The sequence below is a fragment of the Ceratotherium simum genome, chromosome 33 (assembly GCF_057802395.1).
Source record: "Ceratotherium simum simum isolate JZ-2026a chromosome 33, ASM5780239v1, whole genome shotgun sequence".
NCBI lineage: Eukaryota > Metazoa > Chordata > Mammalia > Perissodactyla > Rhinocerotidae > Ceratotherium > Ceratotherium simum.
In genome coordinates this window covers 18,908,455-18,934,980 of record NC_141932.1, presented here as the reverse complement: position 1 = coordinate 18,934,980, position 26,526 = coordinate 18,908,455, and the positions used below count along the sequence as shown (strand labels likewise).

Sequence of the window (26,526 nt, the reverse complement as noted above, 5' to 3'; positions counted from 1 at the left end):
TCACATTCCTAGAGAGAGAGAAATTATCTGAGGGCTTAGGGGTAGCACCACAGGGGCTTTGGGGTTCCCCTGGTTAAGCTGCCTCTGCCCCATCTTGCCCCACCTCTGCCCCCCGACAGCTGTCGGCTGCCCTGATGTTTGACGCCGTGCACGTGGTGGTGAGCGCCGTCCGGGAACTGAATCGCAGCCAGGAGATTGGCGTGAAGCCGCTGGCCTGTACGTCAGCCAATATTTGGCCCCACGGGACCAGCCTCATGAACTACTTGCGCATGGTGAGCCGGGGGCGGGGAGGGCAGAGGGGACAGGGCAGCCCACCTCAGGCGGGGGCACTCACTGTGTCCACCCTGCGGCCCCTTTGCCCTCTCCCCGACCTGTACCTCTTCCTCGCTCTTCTCTCTCGTCCCTCTTCTCCTGGCCTTCGTCTTCCTGTCTGTGCTGCTCTTTCCCTGTGTCTTTGTTTCTGTCTCCCCTCTTTTGCTGGTGTGTTCTTGCTCCTTTAACTGTGATCCTTCGTGGTCCCTCTCGCTCTCTCTTGTCTGCCTGGTCCCTCTCCCTCTCTCTTGTCCACTCCACCTCTGTCTTGTCCCCTGTGGGCCTCTCTGGCCCGTCTCTCTGGGCCCTTGCCACCCCTCCCTCTGCCCGCCTCCCACCCTGCTAGGTAGAGTATGATGGGCTGACTGGGCGAGTCGAGTTCAACAGCAAAGGGCAGAGGACCAACTACACCCTGCGCATCCTAGAGAAGTCCCGGCACGGCCACCGCGAGGTGAGCAGGCCCAGGGAGACGCCAGAGCCCTCATGGGGTGAGAGTGGGGTGGGGCCAGGGCCCAGAGGGCTGAGGCGTCCTCAGGCAGGGCCTGTGCTGACAGCACCCTCTCTGCAACAGATTGGGGTATGGTACTCTAACCGGACCCTGGCCATGAATGCCACCACCCTGGACATCAACCTGTCGCAGACACTGGCCAACAAGACACTGGTGGTCACAACCATCCTGGTGAGTGGCCCTTGGGAGGGTGGGGCAGAAGGTGAAGGAGCCTTTCCTGAGCAATGCCCCAGCCAGGTCCTAGTGAGGAGGAGGGAAGCCTTGGCTGGCACAGCGCACAGATCAGTGGGAGCATGACTCATGCACCCGACAACCCCCGATTGTGACCAAGGCATCACCATCCTAATCGCTGCCAGAGCAGGGGAGGGCACAGACTCTGCCATCAGAGCCAGGTCCAGCCCCGGGCTCTGCCAGCCTGCTGTCACATGGCAGAGACAGAAACGACTGGCTCATAGGTGCATATCATGAGGATTCCATGAGGCTGCACAGGCAGGGTGCCTCACACAGTGTCTGGCCCGTGGTAGACCCCCATAAATCATGATCGCTAGAGTGGTCGTTTTGTCATCCTTGCCAAATGAGTGTTGACATATGCCAACTTATTTAATATCCATCTTGAAGATGTGAAACCAAGTTTCAGAGAGGTGAAGTGACTTCCCCAGGTCACACAGCAAGTATAGGGCATAGCTGGGACAGGAGCTGAGTCTCTGAGGCTCCAGAGCCTGAGTCTTAATTGCTGTGCTCTGAATGTCCAGTGCTCTCGTATCTGAGCACCAGCCAGAGACATCGTCCTGTAGCCTCTGGGGCTGCCGTTCTTGCATTTTACCAGATCAGAGTCAGAGGGGCCTTTCTGTGTCAACAAATGTTTGTCAGGCACCCATTCTGCACCAGGCACTGTTCTGGGCCCTCCCCAGGTGTCACTCTGTAAACCTCTCAGCAACTCTACAAAGTCCAGCTTATTTTCCTTCTTTTGAAGGTAAGGAAATGGGTCACACGGTGAGTCCCTGCTGGAATTGAGTGTCAAACTTGGAGCCTGTGCACCCTGCCAGGCACGATGGGCTGCCAGGAGGTCAGGGAGGGGGTGATGCGCAGGACCTGGTGAGCAGGAGGCTGCCCAGAGCAGCTGGGCCTGGAGGCCGGGCATGCCAGGCAGCCATGCTCTTCGTAGCAGCCAAATCCCAGGTCTGCTGGCATCTGTTATCTGTGGGAGCTCCTCAGTAACTGAGCTGGGTGGGCTAAAGCTGTGGATGCCGAGGTTGAGAGGATTAATACAGGGTCCTGCAGGATGTCAGAGGCCCCCTAAAGCAGTGTGTCACAAAACCATTCCCTCAGTCCCTAGGGAACTCCTGATCTAACGGGGACCTCGTGTCCCTCTGGAGAAGGGCCAGTAAACCTGCTGGGGAGGGACAGATGGCCTGCAGATGGGAAACCAGGCACTTCGTAACAGCGTCACTGAGGGGCCCTGAGGGCCAGGCCGGCTGGCTGGAAGAAGTTGCGCCTCTATGCCTATGGGAATGTGGTCAGTCCCAGAGGCTTCTTGGAGCCGGAAGAGTCGGGGTTCTTGGTGGGGAGCAGGTGCAGAGGTCAGGGAGGGGATGTCAGGAGAGCCAAGCCTTGACCCCAGGGGCTTCGAGTCTCCTCTTCTCCCCCAAGGCTCTCCAGCTGATGTTGTTCTCTTCGTGAGATTGATTCTTCTGTTGATGGATTCATTCATTCATTCATTCCACAAATATTTACTGAAGCTGTTGTGCACCAGGACTTACGCAAATTCTGGAGGCACAGGAATGAGTCACAGGTGGTCTCGTGGTTTCCCTGCTCTTGAGTGGCACTGGGGGAGGGGATCCCAGTCTGATGGAGGAGACAGACCTGTACACAGTCATTCCCACACAGGGTAACGAGGGACCCCCCCAAAGAAAAGAGGGAATGACTCAGCTTTAGAAGGCCTGAGGAAGGCTTCACAGAGGAGGTGGCATTAGATGGGGCTTCAGAAGCTGTGTAGGAGTTGGGCGCACAGAGGAGGGACTGGGCATCCTAGGCAGCAGGAGCAGGGGCCTCAGGAAGGGTTTGTCAGATTGGACAGAGACAGTGGCCTCGGTGTGCACAACCAGACGTGCCTGTTCGTTCACCAGCGTTTTCTGACTTGTGTTTCTGGATAGGGCCTGTGTCAGACGTGATCAACCTGGGTGCCTGGGGCAAGATGCAGTCAGTGTCTTCTTCCCTGCTCTGTCCCCAGGGCCTAGAATGGTGCCTGGTACCTAGCAAGCAAGGAGGGGTCGCGAGTGCTACGACAGAGGTGGTCCAGAGGCTGTGGGGCAGCAGGTGGGGAAGGGCCTCTGAAGGACTCTGCTACGCTTCCGTGTGCCGTGGAGAGTTGAGCAGGAAGGGGCAGGGCCGGATCAGGATGTCAGAAAGCTCCTGGGCCCTTGGGGGAGGCTGCTAGAGAGGAGAGGTGCTCCAGGTGGAGGAGGACAGGCCTGAGCTGGGCTGGGGCTGTGGGGAGGGAGGGGGATCTGATGTGGGGTGTTAGGAAGTAGCACACAGACAGGGTGTGGTGGCTAATGGGCTGGGCCTGAGTGAGGGAGCAGGTCTGGGTTGGGGTGGAGGGTAGGGCTGTCTCAGGTGGGGCTCACAGGTCTGGAGCTGAGAGAGAGGGCTGGTGGTGCCAAGTTTGAGAGAGGCCCCACAGGGAAGGTAGAGGGGCAAGAGAAGGCCCAGGGAAATGAGGCTGTGCAAGTGCCTTCCCTGAGCCCCAGACCCCACCCCTCCCGGAGAGTTCTCAGGGCACTTAGTTGGTCCCCATGATTCCCTTCATCTACCTGTGACGTCTCGTCCTGCTTTTTGGTGTCTCTGGGGTCAGACAGACCTCACTCTCATTCCGGGCTTCCCCTACTACCACTTCAGGTCGTCCACCTCTCCAGCTTCCATACCTTCATCTGTGAAATGGGTCTATTAATCCCACATTGAAGGGCTGTGGGGGAATTGCCCTAGATAAGAAGGCTCCCGTGGCAGTGCCCAGCACAGAAGGCATGCTGAGCACATGAGTCCCTTCCCCTTCTCTCTCCTGATCTGGCATCCCTGATGAAAATAGCAATCATCATGGCCAATGTCTTTGAGCACTGTGCCAAGCCCTTTTCTTGTGTTACTCACTTAATCTTCATGGCAGCCCTGAGGTTGGTACCATTATGTCCCCCAGTTTTCAGGTGAAGGAACTAAAGCACAGGAGGGGTAAGTGATATACCCAAGTCGCCCAGCTAGAAGATGGCAGAGCTGATTTGATTTGGCAGAACCCGCTCTTGGCACCACACCACCTCGATTTGCCTCAATTTCTGCTTCTTTCCGAGCCCTCACGGCTGCATTCTAGGCCTGGCCCTGCCATCCACACGCTGTGTGACCCGGGCAGGTCTCTTCTCCTCCCTGTCCTCAGTTCCCTCCTTTAAAATGGGGGGATTGAAATATTCATAATAGAGTGAGGGGGTTGGGCTAGATCAGGGTCCTTTATTTATTTATTTATTTATTTATTGTGAGGAAGATCAGCCCTCAGCTAACATCCATGCTAATCCTCCTCTTTTTGCTGAGGAAGACTGGCTCTGAGCTAACATCTATTGCCAATCCTCCTCCTTTTTTTTTTCCCTAAAGCCCCAGTAGATAGCTGTATGTCTAGTTGCTGTATGTGGGACGCGGCCTCATCATGGCCGGAGAAGCGGTGCGTCGGTGTGTGCCCGGGATCTGAACCCAGGCCGCCAGCAGCGGAGCGCGCGCACCCAACCGCTAAGCCACAGGGCCGGCCCGATCAGGGTCCTTTAAACTGCACTCCAAGAAGTCCTGGATGTGGATTTGGTCCTGGGTTCATGAAAGAGTCCAGGCAGGCAGCTTGTGAGGAATACTCTAGCACCCACCCTACTTTAATTTTTTTTGTTTTTAGTTTCAAGAGATTTTATGGAAGTGTAACATGCATACAGAAACTTGCACAAATCCTAAGTGTACTGCTCACTGAATTTCCCCAAACTGAACACACCCGTGGAACCAGCCCTCCTACCCCCGCCTTCCTTGTGCCCCTCTAGTCTCTAACCCCCAAGGGTCACCACCATCTCAACCTCTTTCACCACAGATTAGCTTTGCCCGCCTTTGAACTTCATGTAAATGGCATCGTCCTCTGTGTTCTCTCTTTTGTCTGGCTTCTGCTCAACATGTGTTCGTGAGATTCATCCATGTTGTTGCAAGTCGTTTAGTCTCGTTGTGTGTTCTGTTATATGAACATACTGTAATTTACTTATCCACCAAACGTAGATGCACAGTTGAGTTGTTTCTAGTTTTTTGCTATTATGAGTAGTCCTGCTATGAACATTCTGCTACATGTCTTCTGGTGAACACGTGCAGGCATTTCTGTCAAGTGTATGCCCAGGAGTGGAATTGCTGGGTCTTTTCAGCTTTAGTAGATCCTGCCAAAGTGTTCTCCAAAGTGGCTGTAGCTCTTTTCATTGCCACCAGCAGCGTGTGAAAGAGAATTCCAGTTGCTCCTTGTTTTTGACAGTGGGGAGCATATACAGGTACCCACTGTGTTGTGGTTTTCATTTGCATTTTCCTAATGAGCAGGGAAATTGACCACCTTTTTTGCATTTATTGGCTATTCGGAAGTCTTCTTTCCCTGCTCAAGTCTTTTTCTATTTTTAAAAAAATTGGGATATATGACCTTTTTATTGATTTTTAAGTTATTTATACATTCTGGATTCAAGTCTATTGTTGGAGTAAGTATTGCAGATGTCTTCTCACTTTGTGGCTTGGCTTTTCACTGTCAGTGGTATCTTTTTTTTTTCTCAATGGTATCTTTTGATGGAAAGATTTTTAATTTTACTAAAGTCCACTTTATCTGCTTTTTTTTTTCCTTTATGGTTAATGCTGTTATAATTTAAGAATTCTTTGCCTCCGCCAAAGTCATGAAGATAGCCTCCTATTTATTTTCTAAAAACTTAGTACTTTTACCTTTTACATTTAGATCTACAATGTAACTGGAATTGATTTTTATGTAGTCTGTGAGGGAGGGGGTCAGAATACATTTTTTCATACGGATGTTTCATTGAACTGCACCACTTAATAAAATGATCATTCTTTCCCCCTTCACCGCAGTCTCATCTCTGTCATAAATCAGGTATCCACTTACGTGTGGGTTTCTGAACTCTCCATTCTGTTGTTTATTTGTCTGTCTGTGCTCTAATACAACATTGTCTTAAATAACCGTAGCTTTAAATTAAGTCTTTTTTTTTTTTTTTAATTTTTATTTTATTTTATTTTTTTTCCCCCAAAGCCCCAGTAGATAGTTGTATGTCATAGTTGCACAGCCTTCTAGCTGCTGTATGTGGGACGCGGCCTCATCGTGGCTGGAGAAGCGGTGCATCGGTGCGCGCCCGGGATCCGAACCCGGGCCGCCAGCAGCGGAGCGTGCGCACTCAACAGCTAAGCCACGGGGCCGGCCTAAATTAAGTCGTAATGTTTGGTAGGGTAAGTCCTCTCGTTTTCTTTCTTTCTTTTTTTTTTTGTGAGGAAGATCAGCCCTGAGCTAACATCTGATGCCAACCCTCCTCTTTTTTGCTGAGGAAGATTGGCCCTGGGCTAACATCCGTGCCCGTCTTCCTCTACTTTATGTGGGACACTGCCACAGCATGGCTTGACAAGCAGTGCATTGGCGTGTGCCCGGGATCCGAACCTGTGAACCCTGGGCCGCCGAAGCGGAGCACGCGCACTTAACCACTGCACCACTGTGCCGGCCCCAGTCCTCCCGTTTTCATGTTCTTCTTTAGGATTGCTTTGGCTCTTCTTGACCATTAGCATTTCCATATACATTTAAATATCATGCTTCAAAAATTTTAAATATGTATTTTATTTATTTTTTTTTTTTTTAAAGATTTTATTTATTCAGTTTTTTCCCCCCAAAGCCCCAGTAGATAGTTGTATGTCATAGGTTCACATCCTTCTAGTTGCTGTACGTGGGACTCGGCCTCACGTTGGATGGAGAAGTGGTGCCTCGGGGCACTCCCGGGATCCGAACCCGGGCCGCCAGCATCCGAGCGCGCACACTTAACCGCCAAGCCACGGAGCCGGCCCTAAATATGTATTTTAATATTAAAAATTTTAATTAAAAAAATTCATTCCATTGGGGGAGGGACAGAAGTTAATACAAACCTACATTAAATAGAATCCAAAGAGTAGATGGGAATAAGCAGTGAGAAGTTGGTCTCCCACCCTCTCTAGTCCCCCATTTTTTTCCCCAGAGGCCACATCTTTCCAGAAATGTCTGTGCATGTACAAGCACGTCCCCGCTCTTTCCTTCACAAAGAGTAGCATATTGTACACGTTGTTCTGTAGCTTGTTTTTTTTCCCTCTTAATATATCTAGAACTTGTTATTTTAGTAGTTGCCTAGGATTCTTTGATGACATCAATAATCTTTTTAACCTGTCCCAAATTAGGCTGTTTCAGCCTTTGTTCCTGCTACAAGCAATGCTGCCGTCACTCTCTCGGACCTGCATTTTGTGTACAGGTGCACGGCCGTTTGTAGGATGAATTCTTAGAATCAGACTTAGCAACAGCCCAGTGTCTGTCTGCAGTGCTTTTGCAGAAGATTCTCTTTGAAGAAGTCTGAAAACCTTGGATACGAGGCTCCTTAAGACCCTTGGTTCTGATGGGCTTGGACTCTAGGTTGAGTTCTGGATCATTATTTTCTGATTTTGATTCTGTTCACAGACCCCAGGCCCTGTTTCTGGCTTTATAATCTCAGACCCCAATCCTGAGGACTTGAACCCAAATCCACAACCCAAGTGCCTCGGTCTTGAATTTGGAGATGAGCTTGGCCTGGTGGAAGGGACAAGGGCTTTGGAGCGCACAGCAACTGGGGGTTGAATCCCAGTTCTGCTCCTTCTCCCCTTCTCACTGCCTTGCTCTAGCTGTGTAGCCTTGGGCAAGACACTTGACCTTTTTTCAGCTTCAGTTTCCTCCTCTGTATGTCAAGAGGGCTGTATGAGAACCTTCCAGCTCTAATGCTGGGTGCTTGTCTAGAGAATTCTTGATTTCTGATTCTCCAGCTTTGATACCTGACCTTGGGTCCCCCGTCTCTGTGTCTAGCTTCTCCTATGTCCTTCTCTGATTCTGTCCACTTGAGTTCAGTCTAGCACAGGGCTTAATAGCAGAGCCTTAGAGTCAGACCGACTTGTCCATCTCAGGCACTTACTATACTTCTCGGGACCTCAGTGTCCTCATCTCTAAAACAGAGGTAATAATACCAACCTCCCACACTGACAGAATAGCTGTCACACAGCAAGCCCACAAGAAATGCTAGCTGCTGCCACTATTATTAGTATTATCTCACATTCCTACTCCCAGTTCCACAATTTTGGATTTGGAAATCAGCCTGGTAGAGAGAGAAAAGCACTGACTTCCCTCATCCCATCGCCCCTCAGCTGTGGGGCTTCGTGGGGTCCTGGGATCCAGAGCCTATAATAGGACCAGGCTTCGTAATACCTATCGCTGCGTAACAAACCACCTCAAAACTTGGAGGCTTAAAACAATGATTATTGTTTCTTACAATTCTCTGGGCTGACTGAGCAGTTCTGCTGGTCTCGCCTGAGCTCACTCTGGCTGCCTTCAGCTGGTGACGAGGCTTGGCTGGAAGGTCTGGAGTAGCTGTTGGTGCTGGCTATTGGCCGGCACACCTCAGGTCACTCATCCTTCAGCAGGCTGGCCTGGGCTTTCCTACATGGTGGTCCCAAGAGGTTGCTCTGAAGGCCTGGGCTCTGGAATTTACAGCATCACTTCCACCGTGTTCTGTTGGGCAAAGCCAAGTCTTGAGGCCAGCTCAGACCCAAGCTGAGGGGAAATCGACTCCACCTCTTGATGAGAGGGGCTGCAAAATACTGTGGCCACGTCTGCCTCAGAGCTCAGTAATTATGTGTTGAGTGAATGAGAGGTGACAGAGGTCACTTGACCTGTGTGAGCCTCATTTCCACATGTGTAAATTGAGTCCAATAATACCTGCTATGTAAGGTCACTGTGAGGAATTAAAGTAATAAAATCCAGAGAACACACAGCACAGGGGCTGGTACTCAGCAGGTGCCACTACGTGTTAACTATGTGGCTATTATTGCCAAAGCTTTTCTCCTGGCTGTTCCCTAAGTCCAGACTCCTTTTGTTCATAAGTCCAAAGTGACACTGTATGAACAGCCATTTAGACAATAATTATGTCAAGAGGTGTTTGCAAACTGTAAGGTGTTTGTTTAGCTAGCAAAACATTAAAAAAATTTGGTATTAGAATTTGAAGTGCTGCTAACCTTTATAATCAGGAGATTTTACAAAACCACCTGGGTTCCCCAATTCTCTTAACATTGGACCATCTGGCATCTCAAGCCTGCTTCCCTCGTGGTGGCATTGGGCCAGACCTAAATCTTGGTGGGGGAGACCCTCTTTGATCCCTTGCTGGCTCATGAAGTCAGTTTAGTGGGTTCTACTGGTTGCGTAAAAAAATGAAATAGAGCAGAAGAGAAAATATCAAGTGTATTGCCCACAGTCACAAGGGGAAGGACTGTTTTGTGGAATAGTCTAGTTACGTGCACGCATGCGTGTGCAGGTGCATGCTCATATATGTGTATGATGGGGAGTTGCAGTCAAAATGTATCTCTTACTATGGGTCGTAGCCAAAAAACTGAAAGCCACTGTTCCAGTTTGGCACCATCTCCATCTAGTCGGATTCATTTGAAAGTTGCCTGCCTACCCTGTAAGCATTTGATCTTGAGATGACTAAGCATCAGATTGGCTGGTGGAGATTAAAAGGGCTTCTTCCTATGATCTGTTTGGGGCTGGCAGGGTCCATGTGCTTTACCCCTGGTTCTGAACGCTTGTAAGGAGGCAATGTGTGCAATCACTCTATTACGCCCACTCTGCTAGCAGATTTCTGATCTAGCTGCCTGGTCTGGGCTCCAGGATCCTCGACCCAGCCCCCAGATGCCCAGTCTCTGACCTCTCTTCTATCCTGCTTCCGCAGGAGAACCCGTACGTCATGCGCCGGCCCAACTTCCAGGCCCTGTCAGGGAATGAGCGCTTCGAGGGCTTCTGTGTGGACATGCTGCGGGAGCTGGCCGAGCTGCTGCGCTTCCGATACCGCCTGCGGTTGGTGGAGGACGGGCTGTATGGGGCACCCGAGCCCAATGGCTCCTGGACGGGCATGGTCGGCGAGCTCATCAACCGGGTATGGCCGGGCTGGGGCTGGGGAAGGGGCCGTGGATGGGGGGAGCAAGGGAGGGCCGGCAGGTGGGCAGCCAGTGGAGCCTCAGAACCAGCCTGGCACGTAGCAAAAGAGGATTGAGTCGTTGAGGGCTCCTCATGCCCACCACGCCGATGGGGCACTGTATACCTGTGCCTGGCGAGCACGTGGGGCAGGCATGGGGGGAAGAGAGGCAATGCGTCACCTCCTGTGTCCCCCTTTGCCAGATGCTCTCCTCATGCTACCTTGGCTTAGTTGGTGCTCAAGGGTTTGTTGCGTGACTGAAAGAGACATGGAGTGGGAATCAGGCAAAGGCTTGGCAGGTCGAGAGAGGCTGCCTGCAGGAGGGAGGGCTAGGGCCAGGCCGGCAGGGACTGCACCTCATTTGTGCGCTATGCCCAGCACCTGCCAGGAGGGCCTGGCACATGTAGACATCGAGGCTCCCTGTTGAACTCACAAGTCCACTTATTCAGTAGGTGTTTATTGAGTACCTACTGTGTGCTTTGCACCATGCTGGGCAGCACAGGATCCAGTGGTGAGCACAGTGGACCTGGACCCTGCTCCCAAGAGATTAGGGTCTCCTTAGGATGCAGAAAAGCAAATAGCCACAAGACAGAGCCATTGGGGCTTTGATGGGGGAACCTCAGAGGAGGGACCCAGAGGAGACTCCTGATCCAGCCAGGCATCCACGGAGGGCTTCCCAGAAGAGGTGATGCCCAGGTGGATACCCAAAGAGTGTGAAGGAGTCAGCAAGGTGAAGGGGGTGTGGGAGGAGGGCAGTGTGTTTGGAGCAGAGGAAGCAGCATTTACAAAGGTGGGGAGTGAGAGAGAGTGGGGCGTACTGGGAGAGCCAGCTAGGCCCTGAGTGTGAGCACAATCTGGATGAAGGTGAGGTGGGAGAGGCAGGGGCATGGGAGGTGGTAGGCGAGGGTGCAGTGGAAAGAATATTTCAGAGTCAGACCTGGGTTTGAGTGCCCAGGTGAGTCATTTCTCTTTTCTGATTGTCAGTTTCCCCTACGATGCAGATAATGATACCTGACAGGTCTGTAGTGAGGGACAGCACCGCACATATTGCTTGTCAGAGGTGGGAGGCTCACGTGTAGTTCCTCTTTTTATTCCAGGCACGAGAGACCGTGTGGGCAAATGCCCAGAGGCGGGACTGTGCTGTGGGAGACAGGGCAGGTGTACGGAGCAGGGACCTGTGGTCACAAACATTCAGGGCAGCCTTGACATTGGACTTGGCTGAGGGCCTCAGAGATTATCACCCTCCTGTCTCTCCCATCCCAGAATCGACTGCATCCAAGCCTTGAACGTCACCAGGGTAGACTCGAGAAGGCCACTTTGCTTGTCAAGGACATTTATCCCTTAGGGCACTGATTTTCAAAAGTTGTTTTGTCTGCAGAACCTTTTTTCCCATTGAAAGCACCCTCAGAACCCTGGACAAAGCAGAGCTGCTCTGGTGGAGGCGGAGGTGGGGGTGTCCCTAGGGTCCTAGTCGCTTTGTCTCCCCAGCCCCACCCCATAGGCAGGCCCGAGGCACTGCCCCACAGGCTGCCAGCCTGTTTGAAAGCTGCTGCCCTTGCGTGGGCTTAAAGGGCTTGAAGCCAGAACCTGAGGAGACAGGAGGCAGGAGTCCTGGAACTGGTGGCCTGATGCCCACCCGACTGACAGGCTTCCCCTTGACCTCCATTTCCACAGCCCAGTCCTCAGTCACGTAGGCTCAGAACATTTCGTTCATCAGGGCCCCCAGAAATAAGCAGACTCCAGGGGAGTAGCCCTCCAACCGAAGTCACTGTAAACTGGATGCCAATTTATTCATCAACAGAGAAGCAGTAGAATAGTCCTGTTTACAGCTGTGTAACCTTGGGCAAGAGTCTTAACCCCAGTGTCTTACGCCTAGCCCACAAGATGGGCAGGAGGATTCAGTGCGAAGGTGCCTGAGGCAAACATAGCAGGGCCTGGAGCCTTTCTGATTTGTTGCTGCAATTGTGGTCCTGAGTCCTGTTTGTATCTTGGCTTTGCTGCACATTGGCTGTGTGACCTTGGGCAAGTTACTTAACCTCCCTGTAACGTCCTTTCTTCAACTGTAAAATTGGAGAAACAACAGCCGTTACCACGTTGGGCTGTTGTGAGCATAAAAGGAGCTCATCCACGTAAGGGCTTAGAACAGGGCCCACGGGTAGTAGGGGCTGTGTGCGCGTGCTCTCTTTCTGTTGTGGTTAGTGTTACTCCTGTCGGCACAGTTAGCACATATATACATTCATGCATTCATCTGTCCTCCAGCCAGCTAGCATTTATTGAGTGCCTCCTGTATACCAGGCCCTGTGCTACCCCTGGGGGTACAGTGGCCAGGTCTGGCCTTGCTCTGAGTGGGTTAACGAGTTTCACCTTCAGCAGGAGGTCCATGGGAGTGCAAGCTCCCCACCCCCAAGGTTGCACTGGCTCAAGTGAGGAAACAGAATCAGCTGGGCAGAGGGCAGCAGGGGCTGCAGGATGACCTGTCGGGAGGTAAGGGGATGGCAGAGATAGAGACAAGGGGAGGCTGGAGAGTGCTGGGGCTTGGTGACTGCCTGGGGGGGTGGATGCAGGAGTGAGGACGCAGGCGTTCCTCCTGTTCTGGCTGGGGCAGCTGGGTGATGGCGATGACATTTTGGGAGAGAACACTGGAGGAGGAGCAGGCTGAGAGCGCAGGGGATGGGCGGGGTTTGGCCTTGCCGAGGCTCAGCTGCCTGCTGTGGGATGGCCAAGTACACTGAGCTTCATGGGGGTGCTTGCCACCAGCCTCGCAGCAGCAGCAGCTGCTGTTTGTTGACTTCACACCACGTGCCAAGAACTTTCCAAGTGTTACTTAATTCTCCTAACAATCCTTCATGGCCCAGAGGATCACTGCCCTCCTGCTGATGTGAGATCTGGGGCTCAGTGGTGAAGGGACTCACCCCCAACACACAGGGCTGCAGCCAGGTGTGTCTGACTCAAGGCCTGTGCCTTTTCCAATGACACAGTAAGTACTTGGGAAGCCTGGAGTCATCAGGATAATGCTCACTCATGCTTGCCAGCCCCTTGTCCGAGCTTTCTGAACTTGTGTTATCTCCTTGACTCCTCATGGCCACCGCGTGAGGAAGGCCTGGTATTAGCCCAGTTTTCCCTAATGGACAGAATCAGGCACGAAGGTACCATGTCCAGGCCACATGGCTAGTGACGGGCAGAGCCAAGGCTGGCACCCCAACAGGCTGGCCCAGAGCTGATGAGTGACTTCCAGATGGAAGACAGCCCAGGGCACCAGCATCCCTCAGTCACCCCCGGGCCAGGTGCAGGGCTCGTCAGCCAGTCTCAAATTATGGTCCATTTATTCCACCCAGTGGCCACTATTGGAATTGGCTTTCTCCCTGCCTTCCCTACCTTCCCTGCCATGGTGTGAATTCAGGCCCCGGCCCCTCTCAACAGCCTCCTTGCTGGCCTCCTCGCTACCCTCCTCACTTCCCATCTGTCTCCATTCCAGTTTGTCCTCCAGTAGGATCTTTCTACAGCAAGTCTGACCTGTCACTTGCATGCTTTAGCTATAGCCCCCCAGGGCCCTCAGGATAAACTCTGCACCCTCCAACCTGGCCCTCAAGAGCAGGGCAGATATCTTAGGTCAAGGTCCCAGAAAGCAGACTGAGATGGAGATTAGCAGGCAGGAGGTTTGTTGGATGCCCTTGGAAACCAGTCCTGTGAAGGAGTGAAGGAGCAGACTTGGGCAGAGGGAGGAGGTGATGCTTTGATGCCGTCATGACTGGGCCTCAGCCGTCCCATGGGCAGCTCTGGAGCTGGGATGGCCATCAAAGACATCCCCCTGAGGTAAGGGAGCAGGCCTTTATACCCTCCACTGATATGTCATTGGAGGGGGCTGTCTCCCGGCATGGTCAGGACCTTGTGTGAGGGGACTCTTCCACCTACAGAGCTGAGCAGTCAGCCACCCTCAGCAGCTGGGGCAATGGGTGCCTGATCTGAAGAGAGGGTCTGGGTGGCCACCACAGCGTCCATGACAGCTGTGAGCTGGTTAGGAGCCAGGCAGAGCCAGCTTCAGTTTGACCGCGTTCCCACATGATCCCTGGCAAGCCACTTCTCTCTCTGAACTCTTGAAATGCGGATGATAGTACCTCCCTCACGGAGTTTTGGGGGGAGTGGGCAGGGAGAGTGCGAGGTCCTGGAGTGGAGCCCAGATCCTGGGGGCCTTGCAGTGAGGAGTTTAGACGTTATTTTTATTGTGTTGTGAAACCACTGGAAGGTTTTAAGCAGAGAATGTGCCGTGGTCTAATTTGTTTTCTCTTTTTTGTATTGAGACGAAATTCATATAACATAAAATTGATGATTTTAAAGTATACAGTTCAGTGGCATTTAGTATATTCACAATGTTGTGCAATCATCACCTCTATCTAGTTCCAAAACATTTTCATGAGCCCAAAAGAAAACTCCATACCTGTTAAGCAATCAGTCTCCATTCTCCCTTTCTCCAGCCCCTGGGACTCTGCTCACTGTCTCCATAGATTTACTTATTCTAGATATTTCAAATAAAGGAATCATCCAATATGTGGTGTTTTGTGTCTGGCTTCTCTCAGCATAATGTGTTCAAGGTTCATCCATGTTGTAGCATGGATTAGTACTGCACTTCTTTTTGTGGCTAAATAATATTCCATTGTGTGGATGTATGACCTTGATTTATTTTTTAAATCATTTAAAAATGATTTCTCAGGCTGCTCTCGGAGAAGTAACTGTAGTGGGGCAAGAGTAGAAACAGGACAGTCCGTTTCTGAGGCTGTCGGAGGGCGCAGAAGAGAGAAGACGCTGGTTTGTACTTGAGGGGAATCAGAGCCATGGGATCAGATACGTGCAAAAGGGAGAGCGGGACCAAGGGTGACTGTAGGTTTGGCCTAAGCAGCTGGGTGCATGGTGAGGCCAGATTCCACCATGGAGAGGACGTGGGAGGGGCGGTTTGGTGGCATCAGGGAAATAAGAGTTATCTTTGGGCATGGATCATTGGAGATGCCTATTTGAAATTCAAGTGGAGACATACAGATTTCAGTGAGCGGCTGAGCATGAATTATTTAACTTATCCCCTATTGATGGATACTTGGGTGGTTTCCAGTCTTTGCTAGTATAGACAATGCCACCATCAACTGGGTCTGTGTATTTGTGGGCATGTTCCTGAGGGATAAATTCCAAGCAGTGGAAGCACTGGGTCAAAGGGTATGAATGTTTTTTGAGTATATACTGCCAAATGGCTGTTCAAAAAGGTTCCACCAATTTATATTCCCACCAGAAGTGCACGAGAATGTCAAATTTCCCACACTCTTGCCAACAATGGGTATTATCAATCTTTTAAAAAAATCTTTGCCAATCTGAAAGGCCAAAAGTAGTATCTTATTCTTTTAACCTAAACAGAATGTTACATTGCTGCATATTAATCCCCACGTGGATGTACTGTAATTTATTGAAGCATTTTTTATATTTAGTTGTGTCCAGGTATTTTTATTTGTTTGTTATCAACAACCATAAGCAAACATCTTTATGCACAAAAGCTTTGCCTGCATTGCAGCTGATTATGATTGATTCTCTGAATAGAATGAGTGGGTGAAAGAGGAAGACCCTTTTTATGGCTTTTGTTATTTTTGTTGAACTGCTTTCCAGAAAGACTACACCAGTTTCTATACAGGCTCCTTCTCAGCACTGAGGGTTTTGATTGTCTTTTAGTTATTTAGACAACCCCCTGTCATTTTCATAGATGGCAAATCATTTTGATTTTTCCTGCTTTTGACTGGTGGACATGGCCACATAAGTGGGGCTTATGTGATCAGGTGATCGATGAAGTTGGAACCCAAGTTCAACTCAGAATGGGCCTGATAGGTCCGTGGACCCACCCTGTGTTTTCCCAGGTCCTGGCTGTATAACTGGAATAGACATACGTGGCGCCTGGCAGAATCCCACATTGGTTCGCTGACCCGTGGAGTCAGGGCCATTATGGTTCAAAGAGCCAAGTGGAATACCCTAGAATTCCCCATCTTTCCCACAATAGTAATCCAAAAGCAATTCTGCATCCTTTGGGGGGGTGGTAGAGATTAGTGCCATCACTAACGGCTTGAAAGAAGCAGGGGTGCTGATCTCATCCCCGTTCAACTGGCCTGTTTGGCCCGTGCAGAAGGCAGATGGATCTTGGAGAATGACTATGGATTACTGTAAGCATAATCAGGTGGTGACTCCAATTGCAGTCGCTGGCCCAAATGAAGTGTCTTTACTGGAGCAGATCAACACGGCCCTTGGCAGCTGGTGTGAGCTACTGCTGTGGCAAATGCTTTTTTCTCCATAGCACTTTCCGAGGGCCACCAGAAGCCAGGGGTACACACCTTCAGTCTTGCCTCAGGGTGACATCAACTTTCTCTCTTTCTGCCATCATGTAGAGAGAACCTTGATCTTGACAGTCCACCCACCCTCATGCTGGTCCACTACATTGGCAACAGTATGCTGCTCAGCTCTCCTGAGCAGGAGGTAGCATTTGGTAAGGGGGTTGGCAATAAAACCACTGCTGCTATCTGTCAGTCAGGGTCCAATCTAGAGACAAAACAGCACCAGTTACTTGAACAGAGAGAATCTGATATACTAATTGTTAACTAGACGTGAAGTTGTTAACCAGCTAACTGAGAGAGGAAGAAGAAACCAAGAGGTCATGGAGGCCGCAGCTGCAGGAAGCGGCTACCACCCTGAGGGCTGAGGGGACACGAAAAGAAGTTGGAAAGATTAAAACTGCGAAACTCAGGCAAGGGGCCCAATGGAGCTGAAACTCAGACCTCGGAGGAGGGGGTGCTGCTTGGCTGGTACTGGTGCCCTTTGGTGGGCATTTTGGATTTGGCAGCAGCTTATTCGTGGGTCTCAGTCCAGTGTGCTACTGCAGTCCAATTACCGAACAGCCCAGAGGGCTTTTCCTTTTGAGTGAGCCCCAGAGCATGTGAAGGCTCTGCAGTAAGTCCTGGCTACGTGCAAGCTGATCTGCCCACTGGGCCTGGTGACCCAGCAGATCCAGGGATGTGCAGAGTGCTGGTGGCATATAGGGATGCAGGCACTAAGAGGTGACTCAGCTCAGACCTCTAGCGTTTGGGAGCAAATCGTGCTCTCTTCTGCAGATACCTGTTCTCCTTTTGAGAAACCACTCCTTACTGGGCCCTGCTAGAGACCGAACACCTGCCGGTGGGAGAGTGAGTGACTGTGTGTCCTGAGCGCTCATGTAACCTGGGTGTTGTTATTCCTGCATCAGTCAGGGTCCTGCCAGGAGACAAGCCTCCCCAGATATTTGAAAGTAGAGAATTATTTACTAGGAGAAAAATTGTTAACTAGGTAACTGAGAATGTAAAAGTTGAACTTCAAGGCAGGGATCAGCAAACTCTTTCTGTAAAGGGCCAGATTGTAAATATTTTCAGCTTTCAGGCCATATTGTCTAAACTACTCAGCGCTTCTGTTGTATGGCAAGCAGTCATAGATAATACCTAAACAAATGGGCACGGCATTGTTCCAATAAAACTTTATTTACAAAATCAGGCAGATGGGCTGGACTTTGCCTGAGGGCCATAGTTTGCACACCTGTGTCGAGGTAGCAAGGCAGGAAGTGGCTATGTCCCTAGTTCTGAAGGAACAAAGGGAAGAGCTGAAATGACTGGAAACTTAGAGGAAGGGCTCCATGGAGCTGAAACTCAGACCCTGAGGGGGCGGGGGCGCTTGCTGGCTGGTGTTTGTCTCTCCGAGAGCTGAGGCTGGTTCTTCAAGTATTGAGAAGCTGGGAACTGGATTTATCTTCTGCGCCGGGGAAAAACTGCTGCTGCCCGGGCTGCAGAAATGAGGCTGGGGAACTGAGAGTAGACAGGAAGGAGGAGCTTGTTCTCCCGCCTCCAGCCTTGCAGCCTCCCCTCTAGCGCCCCCTATTGGCAGCACCTGACAGGGAGCCTATGGCAAAGCAGAAATGTGGTTGGCACAGAGCTGGTGTAGACAGCGGATTTGGAGCTGGGGGACAATCACAAGTGCTTTGATAGGTTTTTAGGCATTTAGACAAACCACCCCATCATTTCTACAGGTGGCTCATCATTTGAATTCTTCCTGATTTCATTCCAGAGATTAAATGACTGTTGACTGTCGGAGTCCCCTTGGGGAGGGAAGCATTCTCTAAGAAATAGGTATCTCTGCTGGGAAATGAAGGGTGAGGAGGAGGAGGTGGGAGGGGGGTTCTCAAGGCTCTGAGAGGAGTCTAGAAGGAACTTGTAGCATTTAAGGATCTCTCTGTCCTCCCTTCAGAATGAAACCCAAATCTGACTACCTCTCTCCACCCTTAGCCCTGCTCCCAGCATCTCCATGGACATCATCAGTCAGCCCCTTGCCCACCCTACAGTTCCACTCTTGTCTCTGTGGTCTGTTCTCATGCAGCCAGATCACATCATCCCCCTGCTCACACCCTCCGAGTGACGTCCCCTGTTGCCCTTGGAGTAGAATCCAGCCCCCTGACCATGGCCTGCAAGGCCCTGCAGGGCTTTGGTCCCACTTGGCTGCATTTCCCACCCACCCCCCAGTGTGCACCACCCATTTTGGACACTGCAAGTCACTTCCCACCTCAGGGATTGTGCCCACTGGTCCCTCAGCCTAGAACTTTCTCTATAGATCTTCTCATGCCTTGCTCCCACACTTCCTTCACGTTTTTACTCAAGACCTCCCTGCACCAGGGAGTGTGTAGCAGTCTGGATGGTGTTGCCCTGCTTTGTTTTTCTTCATAGCACTTGTCGCTACTTGATATGTGTTTATATTCACTGCTGAATTCCCAAAGGTAGAATTGTGCTTGGCCAGGGGTGGGTGTTCTGTAAATGTTTGTCGAACAGGTAAATGAATGAATGAACAGACAGAATGGGCAGAGTGGCTGCAATGTGGGGATACAGGGCAAGATGGCGGGTATCTTAGTCTGTTTGTGTTGCTATAACAGAATACCATGGACTGAGTGGCTTATAAACAATAGAAATTTGTTTCTCACAGTTCTGGAGGCTGGAAGTCCAGGATCAAAGTGCTGGCAGATTCTGTATCTGGTGAGGGCCCACTTCCTAGTTCATAGTCGGCCATCTTCTTGCTGTGTCCTCACATGGAGGAAAGGGCAAGGGAGCTCTCTGAGGCCTCTTTTGTAAAGGCGCTAATCCCATTCACGAGGGCGCCACCTCATGACCTAATCACCTCCCAAAGGCCCCCACCTCTTAATACCATCAGATTGGGGGTTAAGATTTCAACATGTGAGTTTTAGGGGGACACAAACCTCAGTCCATAGCAGTGAGGGTGAGGCTGGTGAGTTAGTGGGGGCCAGGTAGGGCAGGGCCCCATGGGGCCAGGTGAGGAGTTTGGATGACAGTATAAGAAGAATGAGAGTTATTGCAGGGTTTAAGCAGTGGATAGTGTGGCTGGGTTGTAGTTTTGGGATCCCTCAGGCTGCCCACTGAGTGGCCGAGGAGGCGGAGACCAGTTTTCCGGTCCTGAGAGACAGCGATCTGAGCAGGGGCAGCGCAGTGGAGGCAGAGAGAAGCGACTGGATTCCAGAGGTGTTTGGGGACTGAAATCAGGAGGGCTTGAGGATAGATGCAGTGAGGAGTGTGGGGGATGTGTATGAAGGACGCCCTGGGGCTTTTGCCTGGGATGTCGTTGGGGAGAGGATGGAGGCTGAGTTTACTGCGTGTTCATGGGAGGTTCAAGGACTCACTCCTCTGGTCACTCAGTCACTGAGCACTCATTTCCTGAGCTCCGTGGGACCAGGGAGGAGTCACACACCTGGACCCTCACCTCAGATGCCCCAGGCCATGGAGGGGCCATGGACAGGTGAAGCGTCCTCAGAGGGGGGGGTGGTTATGAATCCTGGGGTCAACTAGAGCAAGGTACTTACCTTCACTGTGCCTCGGTTTCTTCACATGTAAAATGGAGGGAATGATGGTCCTCCACATAGGTTGGCTCTGGGGACTAAATGAGCTTTTCCAGGGAGGGAAAGCCCTGGAATGGTGGCCTCAGGGTAAGTGCTGTGTAAGTGCCAGTGTCTGGACCTGTGTGGGGTTCCATTACAGCCCAAGGAAGGAGAGGTGTCTCTGTCTGGGAGCCTCTGGGAGGTCCCCTGAGGAGGGGCGACATTCTCAGGCTTTCAGCAGAGGAAACACTCAGCGCGTCCAGCTGGCCCTGCCTCTGAAGGTTTCGTAGAGGAGGCAGAGAAGCGAACAGATATTTTTTGAACTGAGCTGAGTGCTGAGATCAAGGGGTGTCCAGAATGTGGGGGCTCCACGGAAGGCGTCACAGAGGAGGGAATATTCGAGGGGTCCCTGGAGGGATTGTGGGATCCAGTTCTGCAGGGTGGAGTGGGGCAGGCAAAGGGAGTGGCTGGTCAAAGGTGCGGAGGCCATAGAACAGCTGGCACAAGAGGGGTGGCGAGAGGCCCAGGAACGCGGTGGGGAACCGTAGCAGCCTTGGGTGCCATTCAGAGAGGCTGGACTTGGTCGAAACCAAACAGTATTTGTTGGGAACCTATGTGTAGGCTCTGAGTGGACCTCTAACCAGACAGGGAAGAAGCTTGAAATTTAGTAGGGCAGACAGACCATTAGTAAGCAAACGGGCAAGGTCATCTCTAGTAGTGCTAAGATGGGTATGAAACGGGGTGATGGGTCATGTGAGGGAGAGGACCCTGGGATTGGGGGAGTGGAGTCTAGAGGTCGCTGTGGAGAGGGCTGAAGGGATGAGATAGGAGCTAAGCCTCGAGTGGTGAGGAGGAGCTGGGGAAGAGCAAGTGCAGAGGCCCTGGGGTAGGGGACAAGCCTGCTGTGGTAAAGAGCAGAAAGCGCCATTGTGACTGCAGCTGAGTGGGCGAGGGAAGGGGCATGAGGTGAGGCCAGTAGACGGGGGTCTCACATCATGAAGGGCCTCTTGGCTATGAAAGGGTTTGCCTTAGGTGCAGTGGGAAACCACCAGTGGTTTTGAAACAGGGGACTGTCCCTTTGGATTGGAGGGTCATGAGCAGAGGCACCTCGGTGAGGAGACTAATGTGGTTGTCAGGAGGGAGATATGGGCGGTCTGGGCTCGGGGCTGGAGGTGGAGAGAAGTAACCAGATCCCAGGAGTGTTCCTCTGCCCTTGCTCCTGGAGGAGAAGTGGTAAGAGAAGAGACAGGCCTGCCTAGGTGTTGGGCCTGAGCCAGGGTCTCGAGAGGGGGTGAGGAGGCTAGTGAGCCAAGCAAGGGATGGAACAGAAAGGAGCCAGGAGCCCTGCAGGCCTCAGGGAGGAAGTGGGCTCCTGAGCGTGGGGACCACCGGGGCCCGCCCCAGCCCCTCTGAGAGGCTACCACCTCCTGCTTTCTGAAATGGGAACTTGGGCCCCGTGGAAGGTCTTGCCAGGACAGACCTCCCGTGGGTGTGTAAAAATAATCCGATTCCTGTATGAGTTGTGATTATTACTGAAAATTCACATATTAGTCAGTGGCAAGAGCACAGGAAGGGGAAAGAGACCTTCACTCTCAGTGCTCAGGGTGCCCAGGGATTCCCAGATGTGCTCCGTGTCAGCCGTGTCCTGGGCCCTGGCCACACATCGCCACCTCCGGACTCTGCTTTGGGGCTGTGCCGTCTCTGCTTCCAAGTCATATGGGGCCAGAGCCATCTCTCCCTCCCCCTGCATTAGTTGTTTGACCTGCCGTCTCTCTCTGCTCTTGGTTTATCTTTTGGGTCTGTCCTCTCTCCCTGGCGTCAAGTTGTCTTTGAGATCTCTCTTCTTTCCCTGACTGTGGATTTCTTTTAGGGCCCGTGTGATCTCTCCTTGGCCTTGGTTTTGTTTTTAGCCTGTGCCACCTCTCTACCTTGAGGTTATCTTTTGGGCCTGTGCCCTCTGTCCCCACCTGGGTTCTTCCCTGGCTTGTGTTACCTCGTGTGCTCTCGGTCTCAGCCCCTTTGGGGTTAGTGTGTGTCTTCTCCTGGGCCAGTGATCCAGGACCTCTTTTATTTCAGCCCCAGGGAGAGGTCTCTGCTTGAATTTGGAGTCAATGCTGGGGCCCATTTGAGGCCTGGGGGATGGGGTCATTATGCCTGGAAGGGGGCATCCTGGGAGCCCAGTCCCAACCCCAGGACCTGGACAGCTGTGTGAGACATCTTGCCCAACCTCACCCCCCATTTTACAGATGAGCAACCTGAGGCCCAGAGATGTGGAAGCCTCTGCCTGAGGTCATCCGGCAAGCTTGGGGCAGAGCCAGGGTTCCTCACTCCTGCTCTGGGCCCTTCCTCGTGCCCTGCCCTGTATGTGAGAGCCCAGTGTGCGAGTGTGTGCACTGAGCCTCTAGTGAATGCCACCCCCCATGTGTCTCCGTTCCTCCCTACACTTGTGTATAGGGTACGTGTCTGTCGGCCTGCGTCCTTGTGGATGGTGTGTCGCTGGGTTGGCCTGTTTCTGGGCACCCATGTGTGGGTGTGGTGTGATGTGCACATGGTGGTGGTGGTGTAGATGTGACCATGTACAGAGCTCAGTGCAGTGTGTATGTATGTATGTGGGGGGTTGGTGTATGCAAAGTGCCAGGTTTTTTCCATCTCGTGTCTAACCCACAGCTAAAGGCCAGCTACTGTCCACTTGGGCCTGAGCAAGATAGCCTTTTTGGATCAGGGATTCCAGGTGTGCAAGCCAGACCCCACCGAAACCCTTCTTCTGTCCCACCCCACCCATGCCCCACCTTCACCCCTTCAGACCTGGACGGCAGGCACCCCTCCCCTGCTCGAGACTACATGCAGCTTCCCCTGACATCACATCTCAGTTGAGCTGGGCACTGGTCCTTTGTCGCGGCGATGCCTTCATGCACACATCTAGGTCGCTAGTGCCTGCCAGGGGTCTGCTTTAGTGTCCCCAGCTCCTGCCTTTACTCACTAGTGCCTTTGCTTCTCTGAGACTCAGTTTCTCCGTACAAAATGGGGCTAGTAGTGGCCCTCAGGGAGCTGTTGGGAGAAGCATACAAAGTAATCTCTGTAAAATGCTATCTAGCATGGAGCCTGGCACACAGTAAGCACATAATACCTGTTCCATGTTGTTAACTGTTAAGACAGAGGAGGAAACCAAGGCCCAAAGAGGGTCCTGAGTGGGTCAGTGTCCGGGCATCTCACCTCAAATCTCAAGCTCTCTCCAGGCCCCTAGGGTGGTGGGGGGAGGTTAGGGTCAGTGGTAGGTTTTATAAAGCAGGGCCTTAATGATGAACTTGACGGGGCCGGGAGCTGAGGGGTGTGTGTGGAAAGATTGGACGGGGCAGGGCAGCCGGCAGGAAAGAGGCCATGGGAGCCTCTTACAGCAGCCGTGAGATGACGAGGGTCCAATTTGGGCCCAAGGTGCACTCCTGGAGCCAGTCCAGGCTCCTGGCCCCTCCTCTTCTCCTTCTTTCTCTCTGCCTCTCTCTCAGCTTCTGATATTCTCTCTCAGTTGCTCTCTCAGTGCGTTTCTCTCTCACTGCCCGTCTCTCTCCCTGGCCCACCCCTCTGCTCCCACCCTGCTTCCCCTCCAGCAGAAGGCAGACCTGGCTGTGGCTGCATTCACCATCACCGCTGAGCGGGAGAAGGTCATCGACTTCTCCAAACCCTTCATGACCCTGGGGATCAGCATCCTCTACCGAGTGCACATGGTACGGTTCCCGGGGAGATGTGGAGGCTGGGGGCAGGGACTGGTGGTGGAGCCGGTGTCCCCAAGGGAAGCAGAGGCTGTAGGCTGGACCTCTGATGGGCTGGTCAGGCTCCTGGGCCCCTGGCGGGGGCAGGGACTAAGGATGCAGCTCAGGGGCTCAGGTCAGGGTGGTTCCAGGGCTCACTTCCTCTTCCCCCAGGGCCGCAAGCCTGGCTACTTCTCCTTCCTGGACCCCTTCTCCCCTGCTGTGTGGCTCTTCATGCTGCTTGCCTACCTGGCCGTCAGCTGCATCCTGTTCCTGGCTGCCAGGTGAGTCCACTGCCTGCTGCCTGGGAAGAGGGGGTGGGGAGGAGGCATGAGTAGGGGTACTCTGTGACTGACCTGCACATTTTGTCATCTGTCCCTACCATCCTCGGCGTCCACTTGGGGCCCCTGATTCCCTGCACCCTCCCTTCTCCCTCCTGGCCCCGTCTCTGGGTCCTCTCTCTTCCTTCTGTCCTTGTGGTTCTGACTTTTGCGCTGCGGTTCTAACTCTGGGCCTCTCCCCTTCCCATTCTTTCTGTCTTTCTCCTTCTCTGTGCGTGTCTCTCTGTCTCTTTCTGCCTCTTCTGTGAGCCTCTCTATCTCTGTGTCTCTCTCTCTGTTCATCTCTCTGTTTCTCTTTTCCCCTCTTTTTTCTATCTTTCCCCTCATCTCTCCTTGTTATGGTGGCTCTGTCTCTTTCCTGTTTCTCTCCTTTTTCTCCCCACCTTGGCCCCATCCACCCCCCCCATGTCTCTCCACAGGCTGAGCCCCTACGAGTGGTATAACCCACACCCGTGCCTGCGGGCGCGCCCCCACATCCTGGAGAACCAGTACACACTGGGCAACAGCCTCTGGTTCCCCGTGGGGGGCTTCATGCAGCAGGGCTCGGAGATCATGCCCCGGGCGCTGTCCACGCGCTGTGTCAGCGGAGTCTGGTGAGAGGCTTTCTGTCTGGTCCACCTGGGGCTGAGGTGGGGGGCGCCTTTCTGAGGCCTGGGCGGGTCCCTGTTCCCCACCACCAGCTGTGTGACAGGGAATGGGATGGGGAGAGCTGAGCCCTACTCTGCCACTCACTAGCTTTGTGACTTGGGTAGGTAGGACACATCTCCTCTCCATGCCTCAGTCTCCTCATCTGAAAAATGAGGATAAAAATACCCATGTCTCAGCTTGTAAGGCTCCAGGAGGCTGCTGTGGGAAAGTGCCTCTGCTTACATGAGGGGTTATAATCAACAGCATGGTGTTGCTATCACCATCTCAGACATTGCCCTGACAGTCACAGAGACCTAGAATCTTTGAGCCAGGGTAGCCTTCACTGTCCAGAGGCGGAGGCCAAGGCCCAGACAGGGACACCTGTTCCCTCCAAGTCCCACAGGGGACTCAGTCACTTGGACAGAACTTATTTTGCCCCTGAGACAAGCTCCGAGAGGCTGCATGTCAGAGCAGATGTCGACAACTGGTGGTGTCTGGGCCACAGTTTAAAAATATTTTGAATTAGCTGGCAAGGTTCAGAAATTGGGCAAATTCACTCACATATCCAGATTTCTCATTCTTGAAAATTCGGGAGATCTGGTAGTGCTCAGCCGGCATTCCCACCTGGTGTTGGTGTCTGTTCCTCAGTCCCCTGTCTCCCTTCCCTTCAGTCTTTTTCTGGCCTGGCCTCCATAGGCATTCACATTTGCTACCCCTGTCGTTTTTTTTGAAGTGTAATTGACATACAATATTATGTTAGTTTCAGGTGTACAACAGTGATTCCACCTTTGTATACATTACAAAATATTCACTGTGATAAGTCTAGTAACCATCTGTCACCATACAAAGTTATTACAATATTATTGACTATATTCCCTATGCTGTACATTACATCCCCATGACTTATTTATTTTCTAACTGCAAGTCTGTACCTCTTAATCCTCTTCACCTATTTCACCTGCCCCCTTCTTCCCCGCTTTGGTAACCACCAGTTTGTTTCTTGTCTTATTTGTCTTATTTCACTTAGCATAATACCCTCTGGGTCCCTCCATGCTGTCGCAAATGACAAGATTTCATTCGTTTTTATGGCTGAGTGATATTCCATTGTATATAGATACCACATCTTCTTTATCCATTCATCTATTGATGGACACGTAGGTTGCTTCCAAGTCTTAGCTATTGTAAATCATGCTGCAATTAACATAGGGGTGCATATATCTCTTCGAGTTAGTGTTTTCGTTTTCTTCAGATAAATACCCAGAAGTGGAATAGCTGGATTGTATGGTAATTCTATTTTTAATTTTTTGAGGAACCTACATACTGTTGTCCATAGTGGCTGTGCCAGTTTACATTCCCACCAGCAGTGTACAAGAGTTCTCTTTTCTCCACATCCTTGCCAATATCTGTTCGTTCTTGTCTTTTTGATAATTGTCATTCTGGCAGGTGTGAGGTGGTATCTCATTGTGGTTTTGATTTGCATTTCCCTGATGATTGGTGATGTTGAGCATCTTTTCATGTGCCTGTTGGCCATCTGTGTGTCTTCTTTGGAAAACCATCTATACAAGTCCTCAGCCCATTTTTTAATCAGATTGTTTATTTTTTTGATATTAAATTCTGTAAGTTCTTTGTATATTTTGGATATTAACCCCTTATCAGATGTATGATTTGCAAATATCTTCTGCCATTCAGTTGGTTGCTTTTTCATTTTGTTGATGGTTTCCTTCGCTTTGCAGAAGCTAACCGTGTCTTTTAAATAGCAGCTGGGCTTGGTTGCAGTTCATATAACTCTTCTCACTCCCTTTCCCTC

The 26,526-nt window shown here is 51.8% G+C and overlaps 1 protein-coding gene across 5 annotated transcripts in view; it reads left to right on the top strand.

Moving 5' to 3' along the window:
- GRIK5 (glutamate ionotropic receptor kainate type subunit 5) overlaps window positions 1–26,526 on the top strand; it is a 56,616-nt gene that overhangs the window by 13,065 nt on the left and 17,025 nt on the right. For 4 of the 5 annotated variants that reach the window (XM_087421682.1, XM_087421679.1, XM_087421681.1 and 1 more), the window contains 7 exons: window positions 120–272; window positions 659–763; window positions 884–991; window positions 9,844–10,047; window positions 23,611–23,727; window positions 23,926–24,035; window positions 24,512–24,685. In XM_087421682.1, the coding sequence (XP_087277808.1) occupies window positions 120–272; window positions 659–763; window positions 884–991; window positions 9,844–10,047; window positions 23,611–23,727; window positions 23,926–24,035; window positions 24,512–24,685 (971 nt within the window). The remainder of the gene's footprint in view (window positions 1–119; window positions 273–658; window positions 764–883; window positions 992–9,843; window positions 10,048–23,610; window positions 23,728–23,925; window positions 24,036–24,511; window positions 24,686–26,526) is intronic. The other variant, XM_087421680.1, reaches the window with a different exon arrangement.